At 41.3% G+C, this 15,362-nt stretch overlaps 1 protein-coding gene across 2 annotated transcripts in view; it reads left to right on the plus strand.

Moving 5' to 3' along the window:
• Window positions 1-15,362, plus strand: part of AGR3 (anterior gradient 3, protein disulphide isomerase family member) — a 37,139-nt gene that overhangs the window by 16,719 nt on the left and 5,058 nt on the right. Inside the window, exons 1-6 of one of the 2 annotated variants that reach the window (XM_081883487.1) lie at window positions 9,277-9,375; window positions 11,481-11,616; window positions 12,360-12,423; window positions 13,916-13,968; window positions 14,872-14,948; window positions 15,060-15,123. In XM_081883487.1, the coding sequence (XP_081739613.1) occupies window positions 11,514-11,616; window positions 12,360-12,423; window positions 13,916-13,968; window positions 14,872-14,948; window positions 15,060-15,123 (361 nt within the window). In that variant the 5' untranslated portion in view covers window positions 9,277-9,375; window positions 11,481-11,513. Of the gene's footprint in view, window positions 1-9,276; window positions 9,376-11,480; window positions 11,617-12,359; window positions 12,424-13,915; window positions 13,969-14,871; window positions 14,949-15,059; window positions 15,124-15,362 lie in introns of those variants that run through there. The other variant, XM_081883486.1, reaches the window with a different exon arrangement.

Here is a 15,362-nt window from a genome sequence, read left to right on the forward strand (position 1 = left end):
GTAAAGAAATAGATGGTACATTTTTTCATATGTGGTGGGAATGTAAGAAAGTGAAAAGCTTCTGGGAGTCGATATATAATGAATTGAAAAAAATGTTGAAATATACATTTGTTAAGAAACCAGAGGCTTTTCTCTTAGGAATTGTAGGCAACGAAATAAATAGAAAGGACCATAAAATCTTCCAATATGCAGTAACAGCGGCAAGAATATTATTGGCTCAGAAATGGAAACAAGAACAATTACCAACGTTGGAGGAATGGAGAACGAAGCTGATGGACTATGTAGAACTTGATAAACTGACTGGGAAGATTAGATATCAACAAGATCAAAAATTCATCGAGGACTGGGGGAAATTAACAGATTACTGGGAATGTTTAAGTGATAATGAAATAACGTTAGTGGCATTTAGAGAAGCTCTGTGATAAAATAAGAAATATTGTAAAAAAGTAAAATATAAGAGGGGGGAGGTATAAAGGCAATATCAAAATTTGGAAATGTGTATTTAAAGAAACTAAATTCGAATGATTGGCAGAAAAGCCGAAGGAAGTCAAAAACTGAAAAGTTCAACAGAAATTGTAATGCGGAATGATTGTATGGAAAATTAATAAAATATGATTATTTTTTTAAAAAGAAAAGAAAACTATTATGTTACATGAACTACTTCCTCTTAGCATGTTCCCAAAGTTAGTTAAATGAGTAAAGAATCTGGATTGGGAAGCTTCATTTTGAACGCATGTGCATTTACTGAACGATACCATGAAACTGAGAGATGCTTGTGGTTCCATCACACTGTATAATGGATAAGGCATAGTAGAACCACAGTACTGCTAACTGTTACGAGGTTGAATTTGACTTCATTATTTTTGCTGTCCCCATTTTTTAATGGTGAATATGGCCACTGGCAAGAAGGGTGGGGGGAGACTTTGACTGGAAATACAGTATAACAAAACAGGAAATGGTTATTTCAAGTCCAAGGTAGGAATAGATATTCACAGCACATGTGATGTTTCTATCAATACTCTGCCCTTCCGGCTTGAGAAACCTTCAAAAAGATCAGAATACTAAAAAAAAAAAACTGTGCTTGTCTATGTGTCAGCCATCAGCAATTAATTCAAACAACTGCCGCTTCTTGTTCACAAAGCTATTACATTCTGAGAGATAGTTACTGGGGTGCATTCTTCTTTCTTGCAAGATATGAAATAGCATTTTTAAAGAGCATTGGGCCATGAATGTCTCTTGAAAATATATTTTAAGTATTTTGTTATTATGTTGTTCCTGCCGCTGCTAAAAATACACAACAACATGACCTTTATATTGCAGCAAGCATGCCTCGAAATTTGGCTCTGAATTGTCTTTCTAAACAATATCATGGTTAGTTCAAATGAAATGTTTGGTTTAGGAAGCTGTTGCCTACAGCCCACTGTGAAATTTCTTGTGACCTCTGCATGCCTTATGTAGACCCAGGAAGATGATAGCGACCTCATTGCTTATTGAATCAGAAAGAATGGCCAGCGACAGAAAGGAGGGGCTCATGAGGTGAAAGTTCTCAGCCAACCTCACAAATTACCATGACTTAAAAGCAATGGCAAATGGCAACAGAATTGGAGCTCACAAATAAATGACCAGGAAGCATAGGAGCCAACTCCTAAGGGCCAAGGTCCCTTTGGGCCTCCCATCAAATATTTGAGGGGGCCGCCCCCCCTCAAGTTGATGGGCATTGTCATTCAAATGTGCCCCCTGGCTCCGCTGGCAGGAAGTGATGTAAAGTAGAGCTAGGTCAATATTTTCAACTGGACCCTTTTCAGGGAGCTCTGTTGTGGGGTGAATGGTGAAAAGACAAGCAGTGTAATATACATTATAGATAATACAATTTTAAAGTAAGTGCAAAGTGTGGTGAAATGGTTAGAGCTTTGAACTAGGGCCATGGAGAATGAGGTTCAAATCCCCATTCAACCTAACCAAACTAGTTATAATGATAAAATCTGATTGTGGTGGGGTGATGCATGTATACATTATTGCGGGTAGACCTTGTTCCAAACTGTTATGGAGGCCACAGTGGCACAGAGTGTCTATGCCACTTGACTACAGTGACCCATGCTCTAATATTCAATTTGAACGAAATTGCTTTTTAAAAATCCTCATGGTGAGATAAAAAAAAGCACCACATATCAGGGGAAAACACCATGAGCCCAAAAATTTGTTCCCAACAGGAAAATAATGCTACTCTATTAACCATTAAAATATATAGCTATGGCTATCAAATTGACCAATGTGACTGAAAAGTATATCTGCCATTTGTGAGGACATGAATCCCACTTCAGGGATGAGAACCTCTACATGATGTTGGACTACAGTTGCCCTCATCTTTGACCATTGGCCGTGCTATCTGAGAGTGATGGAAATTGGGAATCCAAAACATCTGGAGCACTGCAGGTTCCTCATCCCTGAAGTGAAGGTACCAGACCCACCTCTGTGGGAGCGAATTCTACAACTTAGGGGCTGTCCCAGAGAAGGCCCTCTCCTGGGCCACCACCCTCTTAACATCTGAGGGTGGTGGGGCTACCAAGAGGCCTTCTTGTGCTTACCTTAATACGTGAGAGGCTCTGTGGGGAAGAATGCAATCTTTCAGACATTTGGAGCCCAAGGGCTTTAAACACTGTTGCTGAGTACTTTAATATAGAACACTGCCAGCACCATATTCCCTTTCTCCCATCAGTTCAAACAACAACACTAGAGATATAAAATAGGCAAACTTTTAAGAAAGAGGTCAAAAATATCCAGAGAAAAAGCTGTCTTACAGATCCTGGCTCTCTACAACTTTTCTGTCTGGTTCTCAGCTTCCATTGTATAATCATTTAAAAGCTTGAGGTACAGTGTTATCAATACAGGAAAACGTTGATTTAAAAAGGCAACGAAAGCAAATCTTCCAGCAGATGCCTGGCTGACTCATTTAGCAGCTGCCCCAAAGTTCTCCAATCTGTTTCTGGAAAGCATTCTCATTTCTGAAGTCTTTACTGGGGCCTTTAAATGCAGGGGAAATTAAGTGACTTTTCATTTCTCGTGGCATTCTGAATATTTCATTTGTGAACATTCAGCGGCTTCCTAGCACAGCCTAATTTCCTGGCTCTTGACCTTAAAAATCTGGTTTGGCTTTTCCTCCATCACCTGCAAATTATTTTATACATAAATATCATAAAAAACCCACCCATAAAAACTACATTTCCATATTTGAACGAGCCTCAAGTTTGTTTTTTTTACTTACGTTATTTGAGTCAAATTAGTGCCACTCCTTCAACTACAAGAAGCCTTGAGGAGGAAAGCTATGGAATGCATGGATCATACTGATCTCATGAAGATCAATCTGCTGCAAAAACAGACATTTGATTGCATTTATTCTGAACATGTCTACTGCTCCAGAAATAGATCCGAGTTCCTGACTAATTTTGTTTTTTTTTTTTACTTCCTGGAAAATTACAAGAAAACCAAACACAAAATTGTTTGTGGTTTGCAACCCAGTAAAGGATTCTAAAATTATAATAATGAGTCGAAGATGCATCTGTGTGTGCAAATTCTAGGCAACGACTCACCCTATCGGACAGAGTCATCGTCTCTTTGTGCCACTTGTATATCATGGATGGGGACCCCCTGGTCTTCCAAATGTTGGACTCCCCAAATCCTATTAACTCCAGCTAGCAAGGCCAATGGTTAGGGAAGATAGGAGTTGTAGTCCAACAACTGGAGGGCGAAAGGATTTGTATTCTGGCTTATATTAATTCACAAATTATCATTGCTGCAGCTTGGGGCTGGTATTTTTAACTGTGTATCTAATCTTCCCCCTTCATGGATCACTGCCTTGTCATAGTGAAGGGGCTTGAATGACTCCAAGAAGCTTTGAGTTATGCCGCGCAGGGCCACCCAAGATGAACAGGTCATAGCCGAGAGTTTAGACTAAATGTGGAGAAGGAAATGGCAAACCACTCCAGTATTTTGCCAAGAAAACTCCATGGACATAAAAAGGGAGAAGCTTTGAGAAGAAAGTGAGCATTTCCAAGGCATACTGTGGTTCATGGGGTCATGGAGAGTCAAACATGACTAAACAACACACAACCAATCTTCCCATTACACTTTCCAAGCTTCTTCACTATCTCCATCTCCAATTCCTCCAAGCCCTACATCACAGGACACCTTGCAGACAGGAATGGACCTGGATAGCTCAGTTGGTTAGAGCCTGGTGCTGATAGCACCAAGGTTGCAAGTTCAATCCCTCTATGGGGCAGAAGCATATTCCTGCATTGCAGGCCGTTGTACTAGATGATCTCTTCCAACTCTATGATTCTATGACCTGAGAGAGTGGTGCACTGTTAGGGCTGAGAAGAGCCATGCACATAGAAGCCAGGATTCATGCCTGAGAGCCAAAAGAATTGTCCCAGGAACAAGTGGGAACTAGAAATGAGACTTGGTGGGATGAAGCCACTGGCAAGACCCAAAGATGTACAGAAAATCATTTGCGCTCTAGAAGAGCTTGTAAATGAAGTAAGGCTTAGTTGCAGGTAGGAGGACCATCTATGGTTCTTCCTTTCCAGGAGGCTCCTATTAATGGTCAGCCTGGAGGAGCTGGGCCACTCCTGAACTTGAAGATACTCACAACTGCAATCTGTAGTTCTGCCATTTACCACATGTTGGATTTCATGTTGTGTTAGTATGATGTTCGAATCCCCACGACGGGGTGAGCTCCCGTTGCTCGGTCCCTGCTCCTGCCAACCTAGCAGTTCAAAAGCATGTCAAAGTGCAAGTAGATAAATAGGTACCGCCCTAGTGGGAAGGTAAATGGTGTTTCCGTGCGCTGCTCTGGTTCGCCAGAAGCGGCTTAGTCATGCTGGCCACATGACCTGAAAGCTGTACACCGGCTCCCTCGGACAATAAAGCGAGATGAGCGCCCCAAACCCAGAGTCGGCCACGACTGGACCTAATGGCCCTTTACCTTTACCTATGCCTGATCTTCCCTCTTTGTGTCATCTGCAAATCTGAGATATGAAAGCTAGGAGCTAAATGGCACCTTAAACCTAGGTTGTGGACGCAATAGCAGAATGAATGTCTAGGCGTCCTTTTTTATAACAAGAATACAAAGCTGAAAATGAATGAACTGCAGCTAAAATCTTATGTCCATTTTCCCCATGGTCTAGTCCTCATCTGAAGACTGCAAAAAACAAAGCCATGCTTCCCCTGCCCACCCCTCTAATATTCTTAAGAGGGTCTCTTCTCCAGTCTTCAGAGAGTAGCAGGAAGTGGGGAGGCAGAAATGGGTCTTCCTTTCCTTCCACTGTGCAGTTTTAATCTGAAAACCAGAGCTCAGAAACTGCTCGTGCTAATGGACTTCCTTGTTGCAAAATGCACCAACAACAATGGGAGTTTCAAACACTGCTGCCAATTTAGTAAGAATTTCCTCCACCCCTTGATCTAGCACCAATTTTTAAAAGGTATTAAAGAGTGCAGTGCCAAGGACTGAAGACTGCAGCATTACATTTGAAACCTCCCTTTAGTCTGATAGGGAACCACTGAGGAGCACTCTGGAGTATTTTCCAACTATGAATCCATGTGATGCTCTTCTAGCCCACACTGAATCTGTTCTGCCTACCAAAATATAATGGGGAACTTTGTCAAATCTTTTGCTTGAATCCAACTTTTAAAGCAACATGTATGATCAGCCTTATGGTTCAACCAGAGCATAAATACCAGAATCTTTCTTGGACTGGTTTCTGATGTTAATGATATGAGCAAATATAGGAAACAACAGTGGGGCTTCCTTTCCTGTGTTCATGCTAGATGGTTAAAATAATAATAATCAGAAAATACTTCCTAGCAGTCCAGAACTCTCAAACTCTTCTGAGTACCCAACAAGTCCATTTCCTCCAAGCTGCATTTAAATGATTATTAAAACAATGAATCAAACAGTGCCATTTTAAAAAATGCACAATAAGAATATTTGCAATCATATTTTTTTGCAGCTCTCCAAAAACACTGTTGGAATTATTTCAATATTTGCATGGAGCTTTTGTTCCAGCAGATGGCGCCTGCAGCATAAATGATGAATTCATCTACTTTCACTGCCCCGCATTGAAGCTAAACAATAAAATAATTTAATCTTGCCATAGTTGTTCAGGAAAGTTATCTAGTTTAGCGGTGTGGAAGAGACGCTTCATTCTAAATACTCCCAACAGTTGCAATTAGAGATGGAAAGACAAGCACAACAACACTGGCTCTAAAAAGGCTATTTCTTCATTAAAGGGCCTCATAGCAAAATACTGGGATCCCTGCAGTGGTTAACATAGATAAAATGCATTTCAACTTCTTCAGACTGAGAAAGTGGGGCAAGATGGGGTCCTCATGCGTGGGGTTGTCTGGGGCCAGTGCTGCAGGAAATTGCCTCCCCTACGCAATCACCTTCTCACAGTCCATGGTATCATCTCTCAAATATGGACAATCAGCTATTCAGTCTTAAATTCTATGGGTTTTCCTCTAAGAACTGCAAGAGGAAATATTTATGTAGGAGCTCATGCAGTGTTGCGATGCTCCATTGTTCATCTTTCTTGTATATCTGCCTGAAAGAACCCTTTTAATGAGCTCTTTTGATCCTGATGTCAAGACTGAGCTGTGGGCTGTCTGAAGGGAGCCAGGAGCAAAGCACCAGGAGCTCTGAGGCCAGCCAATACTGGACAGAAGAATGCATCAAGAGGGCAAGCCAGGGGTCAGGATAGAAAAGCAAGTCAGATTCACAAGCACCAGCTGATGCAGAATGTGGCAGCCAGATTGCTGGCCAGCTTTTGTTAAAAGATCTGAACCAGCTGCCCATCCACTGCTAAGCCAAGTTCAAGGTCCTCATACTCATTTTCAAAGCCCTGAACAATGTGGGTCCAGGGTACCTTAGGATCACCTAAGCCCCTACATCTAAGATCAGCCACTAAAATAATCTGGAGCAGCATCAGTTGTTGTCTCCAGTGTTGGCGAGTCTCATCTGCCAACAAGAAACCTTCCTCTTAGCCGCATTGGTCCAGTCCTGTGGAATGCTCTGCTAATACAGATTCAGTGAGTGCCTTCTGTTTCAACCTTTAAACACCTGCTGAAAACTTTCTTATGCCACCAAGTTTATGCAGGCAATTAAGAAATAATGATTAGTTGATGGTCTTTCATTTTGTGTGCTTTTAGTATATATAATTTTGGAAACCACTCTGTGTTTTTTTAAATGATACAGCAGTATATAAATATTTCATAAATAAAAAAAAGATGACGAATCGGGAGGGAGGCGTAAGCCAGAAGTCAGTACCGTAGAATCAGAATTGTAGAGTTCAAAGGGACCCCAAGGGACATCTAGTCCAACCCCCTGCAATGCAGGGATCTCAACTAATTCATCCAGGACAGATGGCCATCCAACCGTTGCTTAAAAACCGCCAAGGAAGTAGAGTCCACAGCCTCCTGAGGGAGGCCATTCCATTGTCGAACAGCTCTTACTGTCAGAAAGCTTTTCCTGATGTTTAATCAGGACCTCCTTTCTTGTAACTTGAAGCCATTGGTTCGAAATCTACCCTCTGTAGCAGGACAAAACAAGCTGGTTCCCCTTTCCATGTGACAGCCCTTGGCTACAGGGCTACAGCCCATGTGACAGGCCTTCTCTGCAGTGGCTCCCCATCTGTGGAATGCTCTCCCCAGGGAAGTTTGCCTGGCACCTTCATTAGACACCTTAGGCGCCAAGCAAAAACGTTCCCTTTTAACCAGGTCTTTGGTTGATCCGATTTTACATCCTATGCCCTTTTAAAATGAGGTTTTTGTGGGGGGGGTGTGTTATTGGGTTGCTGTTTTTATTTTTATTAGGTATTTTGTGGTTTTATACCTTGATTTTATTATGTGAACTGCCCTGAGACCCCCAAGGATAGGGTGGTATAGAAATTTTTTAATAATAATAATAATAATAATAATAATAATAATAATAATAATAATAATGGAAGGTGGCTATCATATCATATGGAAGAGAACAGACTTTTGCTCTCCTTCAGCAGTTATCAAACACACATGCTTAATTTTATTATATTTACTGTACTCAATGGAGTCAACCATTACTTTAGGTTGTTCATATTTATGAGTTTGCAAGATAAGAAGGGCTCTGTAGGGCAGCCCTGTTTAGGGAAGTTTTTAATGTTTAACAGATTATTGTATTTTAATATTCTGTTGGAAGCCTCCCAGAGTGACTGAGGAAACCCAGCCAGATAGGTGGGGTATAAATAAATTATTATTATTATTATTATTATTATTATTATTATTATTATTATTATTTCAGTCTCCTCTTTCCAGGCTAAACATACCCAGCTCTTTCAACTGCTCCTCACAAGGCTCGGTTGCCAGCAATAACTAACTACACATCAGTGCTCAGGAACAGAAAAATTCACAATGGTCAGCTGGAACAGGAAGGCTTCTTATACTCTTTCCTGTCCAGGAAGAGCCAATAGGCAGCCTGGGTAGGCGGACTCAGTCTACTTCTGTGGCAAAGCTGGCACCTGTAATTCAAAGGTTCACCACCTGGGAGAGCTGCCCACAGATCCAGGATTTCCTGACACCTGATCGGTGACCCAATTGTCAGTGTATTCCAAGCAACAAAAAGGGGCAAAGATAACATAGGTGTGTAACCAAAGTAAACAACCCTCTGTTGAAAGCACAATGAAGTCAGCAGAACTGCATTAGAAAACACATTTAAAACTCTCGCCCTCCTTACTCATCCATAGCTCAATCATTATTCTGTGAAAGGTGAGGACTTTGGGGTTTTTTTCCCCTCCCCTTCTCGGTTAAACCTTTTTTTTTTTAACCTTGATTTCTTAATTACATTTTTTCTGCACAAAGGCTAACTGTTGTATCTTCCTATTAGTTTCATCCCTAATCTCAGAGTCCTAGTGAACTCAGCCATTCATTGGAAACAATAGCACCTCCAGTTCCAACTTTCATTGCTGGTTTCTTATTTCACTGAACTGGAGCCAGGCTGTAGCCATTTGGGAGGAAAAGCCACAGATGCACACAAAAACGCTACTTTTCCTCCGTTCCAATGCAATGACACCTGATACAAGCAAAGACGGGGAGAGAAATCTGAGCATTCAATATGCCAGGATGAGAACTTGCAGCAGTGAGAAGTTTAGGGAAAGGAGGGAGGGAGGAGGGAGGGAGGGATGGGCCAGGGCCAGGCATTGCTATCCCTTTTTCAAGGAACTATACTGCTGTAAAATCTGGATGAAGGGACCAGGCAGGTCAGCTGTTCTCAGATCTATAAATCACACCCACTTTAAAACATTTGCTTCCTTGGCAAGGAATTTTCGCCGGCGCAACTGATCAGCTCCGGTGAGCAAAATCCAGAGTTTTTAACATCTTTTAATTGCAAATTTACCTTAAACAAAAGAAGCAAATAAACCGGGGCAGGAAGAAGTTACACACGGTCTACCCATTTTCTGTGAAATATTCACTAAGGGGCATCTCTTGGATGCAATACCTGTATTTGAAGTAGATTTCATAGTGTTGTAAAAACTTGCTGACAATGGGATTGTGTTTATCCAGGGTGGGGTCAAAGGTTTCCAATAGCAGCAGTTATGACTTGTATTAAGGAAGAAGGTGGGAGATTTTCCCAATGAGAAAAATGTTTCATTTTAAAAAGAAAATTATATTTTAATGCCAGGGTAAAGTTTAGCGGCTAGTGATTTGTGTGTCTTTGAAGCATCTTGGCTGCCATGGTTGGCGTGAGCTTTGTCTTTGCAAATCAGAAATGGTTTCTCAACAATATCTTATTAATTTCTTTAATTAATAAGATATTAATAAGAAATTTCTTTAATTTCTTATTTAAACAGGTGTGCTTACTGCTTGCTGTTACTAACCTCTGCATCTGACAGCGATAATACTGATTGTTTAAAGTCTCCTTTTATCCGTAATAATGCAGAGAATTTGGAGCTAACATTTTTGTCCCCAGGAGAGATTTCTTGGCTGAGAACAAATGGAGGAAGGAGCCATCCCATACAACTGGAGTCAATGGCGCAATCCTATGCATGTCTACTCAGACATATGTCCAATTAAGCTCAATAGAATTTACTCCCAGTTAAGAGTGTATAGGATTATAGCTTAATGCTGCAATCCTATACCAATTTGTCTGGGAGTAAACACTTTGGAGACTTACTTCAGAGAAAATATGGATAAATTGCATCGGTTCTCTTAAATGAAGTATTTTACTGTGAAGGTAACATACTGATACCGAAAATCCTAACTTGTCTACAAAAGCAAATACTTCTACAATTTCAGAATTTCTGGAGAATGAAGAAGCCACAGCACAATCTTGTGACAACTTCTCAGTAGACGTTGACGACTACGATCTGTTGTGACCCTTTCAAAGTGCATTTGAGAGAATTTGCCAATATTCGCAGAATTCAGGTTGCAATTTTAGGTCCACCTTTCCCTGGGTAAGCCCCACTGAACTCAAGGGAGACCAACTTCTGAGATTACAAGATTGTGCCGCCACCAGCCATGTTTACAAATGGCCCATTTTGTCCAGGTCTTGTTAAAAAAGAAAAGAACGAACAGCGGAGATTAATTGCTCAATGAAATTTGCAATTGTTTCTTTACGGAACCATATATGGAACCACATAATTTAACATGAAATGGGCTGGTGCAATGAAAGGAAACATTCCTTTGAATATTCAACAAGAAGGTCAACCAAGTTCCTATGGGTTTATTAATTATATTATATGTTATTGTTATTGTTATTGTTATTAACACTGCCTAGTATAGGGCAAGCCTAGCATTTGCATTTCTGGTTAGATGTGGGAGAAAAATGAATTCAAATCACAGCTATCGTCAGAAGCTTTGTGGCATTTTTTGTGCCTAGCATCATAGAACTGTGGAGTTGGAGGGGACCACAAGGATCATCTAGTCCAACCCTCTAAAATGCAAGAATCCTTTGGCCCAACATGGGGCTCAAACCCACAACCCTGAGATTAAGAGTCTCACACTCTACTGACTGAGCCAAACTCAGCCATTTCAGTTCCGTTAAACATTTCATGTTCCATAAAACAAGAGTGAGGGGGTTGCATTAAATTACTACTTTTTTAAAATGCAAAATTACCCTTCGAAAATTCAAACATTTCCCTACAAAATGAGATTTTTGAATATCAGACAAGTATACATTTCCTGGTCACCATCTGCTCATAAGAATCAGAGGGATTGTTCTTAGTGATATTGTGTTAATGGGCAAAAAATAAAATGAACCTGAAATCACTATTAATCATTCAGCGTAATCTGCCTCTCTTTTTTCATTAATACGTGGGCTTGGTTTCAGTAGTTTGTTAAAGGAAATTCTTATCTCTTTCTTAGAATAAAAAAAGTATCTTATCAGAACACATACAAGCACAGCTTCTCAGGAAGATACCAGGTTAAAACATTGACTTTCTCTTCCATTTATCTAGGTCTATCTTGAAGAGGGTTGAAAGAAGACAAAGATGCACTCAGCGCTGGGCTTATCTTTCATGCTAATTGCTGTTTCCTCCAATTTTGCAATGGCAATCAAAAAGGAAAAAAGAGTTCCCCAGACACTCTCCAGAGGTACTGTAGTGTCACTCTGTTCTTGGATCCCTGCACAATCTGATTACTTTTTAAAGTTCATTCAAAACAAGTAGGTGTTTAACGAGGTATGGAAATTTTTAAAGATAAAGAAATTATTATTATTTAAATAACCACTGGATCAGGAAGGTGGTTTGAAAGATGAACACCATTGCTTGCTGGTTCTAGCCTGAAAGCATCACTTAAACCAGACTCTAACCTAAATAATGATTATGATGATGATGATGTAGTATTACTCATACCCCACCCCATCTGGCTGGGTTTCCCCAGCCACTCTGGGCAGCTCCCAACAGAATATAAAAACATGATAAAACATCAAACATTAAAAACTTCCCAAAACAGGGCTCCCTTCAGATGTTTTCTAAAAGTCAGGTAGTTGTTTATTTCCTTGACATCTGGTGGGAGGGTGTTTCACAGGGCAGGCGCCACCACCGAGAAGGCCCTAGAAGAATGTGGCTTCTCCTTGAATATGGTGGTGGGTTGGTTTTTCAAATGGTGTGAAAACACTGTCCCACATGCTCTCACCTTAATATATGTGTGCCTGGTATGCGCCAAAAATGTCGTGAAGAAAGGATAGGACAGGATAACGTACAAACTACTGATCAGCCTCTATAAAAAGACGGAAAGGGTGGACATTTGCCATTTTCATTGTTGGCTTAGGTTACTTTGAAAAATATATTGGATGACTGAATGGACAGTGATCTACCTTGAATCTGTTGTTCTAGGATGGGGAGATGATATAACTTGGGTACAAACTTATGAAGAAGGGCTCTACCAGGCAAAACAAAGGTAAGATCCCATCCCTGAAGCTGTTTGGGAGAAGGAAGTTTGCCCTAACAAAACATCCCTTCCAGGCTGACAGTGTAAGAATTATGCATATACAGTGGTACCTCGGGTTAAGTACTTAATTCATTCCGGAGGTCCGTACTTAACCTGAAACTGTTGTTACCATGAAGCACCACTTTAGCTAATGGGGCCTTCCGCTGCCGCCGCACCATCGGAGCACTATTTCTGTTCTCATCCCGAAGCAAAGTTCTTAACCCGCAGTAATATTTCTGGGTTAGCGGAGTCTGTAACCTGAAGCCTCTGTAACCCCTTGTACCACTGTATCTGCGACAACTCAAGGATGAGGAAGCAGTTTCCATTCAGTGGAAGCTTATTCTCCCTTCCAGTGCTGCACTTTGAAGCAGCCGCATGCTGCTCCTTTCAATTTCCAAAAGCAGCAGCAAGGGAAAACTTGCTCTGTGTGGCTCCTTTCCATTTCCATCCGGGGTGGAAAGGAGCAGTGTGGGGAGACTTGCAAAGCTTAGGGCTGGCAACACCCTTGGAGCTGTGCTTCCCAAGCTTGGGAACCCCGCACAAGGGATTTTGGCAGGTGGGCGGGATAATCCACCTGTCAACCTTTCGGCATCATGATGACATCGTGTGAATGACAGGTGGGTTGCCCCGCCCATGTTTCAAAGTTGGCCCATGGGGTGGGGTCACAGTCAAAAAGGCTCCCCACCCTTGCTGTTAGGTGTGGTGCCATGAGTAAAATTCCCCCCAGTGATCTAATGGATCTTACAGGTTGATAGAGGAGTAAGTAATCTTTCACATAATTCATTTCCAAATTGTTATGGGCTTTATGTATGAGGTAGAAGTCTTGAGATGAAATATGGAAGGTGGTATTGTTGGCTATTTGCAGATTAGTTGCGCTGCAGAGAGCTTGCTGGGGACACCATACATTACAAGGAACGCAAAATAACTTTAGCTAGGTTTTAATAACAATAACAAAAACTCCTTTACACGAAATATATCAATAAGCATGACCAACCCATCCCCCAGGGTACCGCGAGAGCTAGGTGCTGCTCTTTATATACTATACCCAATTGCTGGCACAGCTTAATTAACACAACTTAGCAGTACCTGCTATACTGTTTCACAGCTGTAAAACTAGGTCATGTTATGTGCTCTGGCCCTTAAAGACATCTTGTGGAACAATAATGAACCTTCAAATTTAAAGAGACCATTCAACAGGTATCAGACATTCAAATATGGCTCTTATAGTTGCTCTGCAGGTTTCATGTTTCACCAGTGCCTGAAAGGGAGGGGAATTCTACTATGGGACGGTGTAAACAAACGTACACTGCTTACTTTTTTGCAGAGGATTTCTCTGAGCCTGTTCAATGTACTTTGTAATCGTTACTTAATTCATTGCCACACCATTTGCCCATCATCCCATTTATGATAGAAAAATGTATCTGCATTTAACCTAATATGTTTTTCTTTCTCCTTGGAAAAGTAATAAGCCACTGATGGTCATTCACCATTTGGAAGATTGTCCGTATTGTCAAGGTAAATCAAGCATGTTTGATTTGAAGCGACAATTTCTTGCATCTCTCTGCACACATAAATGATTCTACTGTGCGCTGCACTTCAGGTGGCTGCTTGCATATTCCCTACACATTTGACTCTAATTTAAGGTTACCAAATTTTTTTCAATGAATCCGGGGACACTTTTCAACTTCAGTAGGAATGATAGGATTTTGTATGGGGACTGATTTGTAAATCCGGGGACTGTCCCCAGGAAACGGGGACATCTAGTAACCTTACTCTAATTCAAATACAAATACAATGTCCCTTACCTTGATGGGAAAGACTTTGACTGGGGTGTCTGTTGTGTCTTCTGTTGTGAAGAGGAAGACGGGGTCGTGGAAGATATGACCACAATGGATGGTTCTATTTTGTATTGCTCTATGTTGTAGTCTCATTGTAGAGCAACAACATGCAGAGTTCAGTGGGAGCTGGGAGGCCAGCCAACCAGAAGAGTCTCTGAGGTGTACTTGCCTGGAGGTCAGGCAAGTCAGCAACCCAAGTCAGGTCCAGTCCAAGGATTGGGCAAACAGCAATCTATGTGGTCAGATGGTCCAGGGGTCATGGAATCTGATGATCATGGGGTCAAGACGAGCAGGAAGCATCAAGGTAGGACCAGGAGCTACAAGAGTTGTTGCCAGCATCTGACTGCTGCTGTAATCTCTGCTTGAGAAGGCTGAAGCCAGCTGGTTCTCATCAGTGCCTTCTTCTCCTCTGTGTCCTTGAAGGCTGATCAGCTGCAAGTGGAGTGACTCTGCCTTCTCCCCCTTCAGGCTGCTGTTCAGCAGAGTCCAAGACACACTAATAAAGAGGAATGCTTGCCTACTTTCTTTGCATTTGTTGTATTTTGCACTTGGAATGATGATCTTCCTTTGCTCTCTCCAGCACTGAAGAAGGTTTTCGTGGACAATCAAGAAATTCAAGAGATGTGCCAGAATAAGTTCATCATGCTTAATCTGATGGTGCGCACATATAATGCACAGATTAAACTTATTGTTTGTAGTTACAATGCTTGATTTAGTGCTAAAGGTTAAGATGGTGTGCATTCTTTTCTTCTTTTTTTCCCCTGCCAGCATGAAACAACAGACAAGAACATGTCACCTGATGGACAATATGTGCCTCGAATCATGTTTGTAGGTATGTGCTGGATGTGACTATGACCCTAAAATGGAACCTCATCTCAATGAAGCATGAGGCTTTCCAGCAGCTGATTGACTCTGCAGGAGAGTCCAGGAGTGGTGAAGTAAAGGTGAAAGTCGCCTGCTCCTAGCAGTAATGTAAACTTAAAATAAATACATGCCTAACATTGCAGCAGCAGATCTCTACAAAACATTGCAAAGGCGTTCAACTACAGAATGCACATTTAACACAACAAA

The sequence above is a fragment of the Podarcis melisellensis genome, assembly GCF_964234715.1.
Source record: "Podarcis melisellensis genome assembly, chromosome: 12".
NCBI classification, from domain to species: domain Eukaryota; kingdom Metazoa; phylum Chordata; class Lepidosauria; order Squamata; family Lacertidae; genus Podarcis; species Podarcis melisellensis.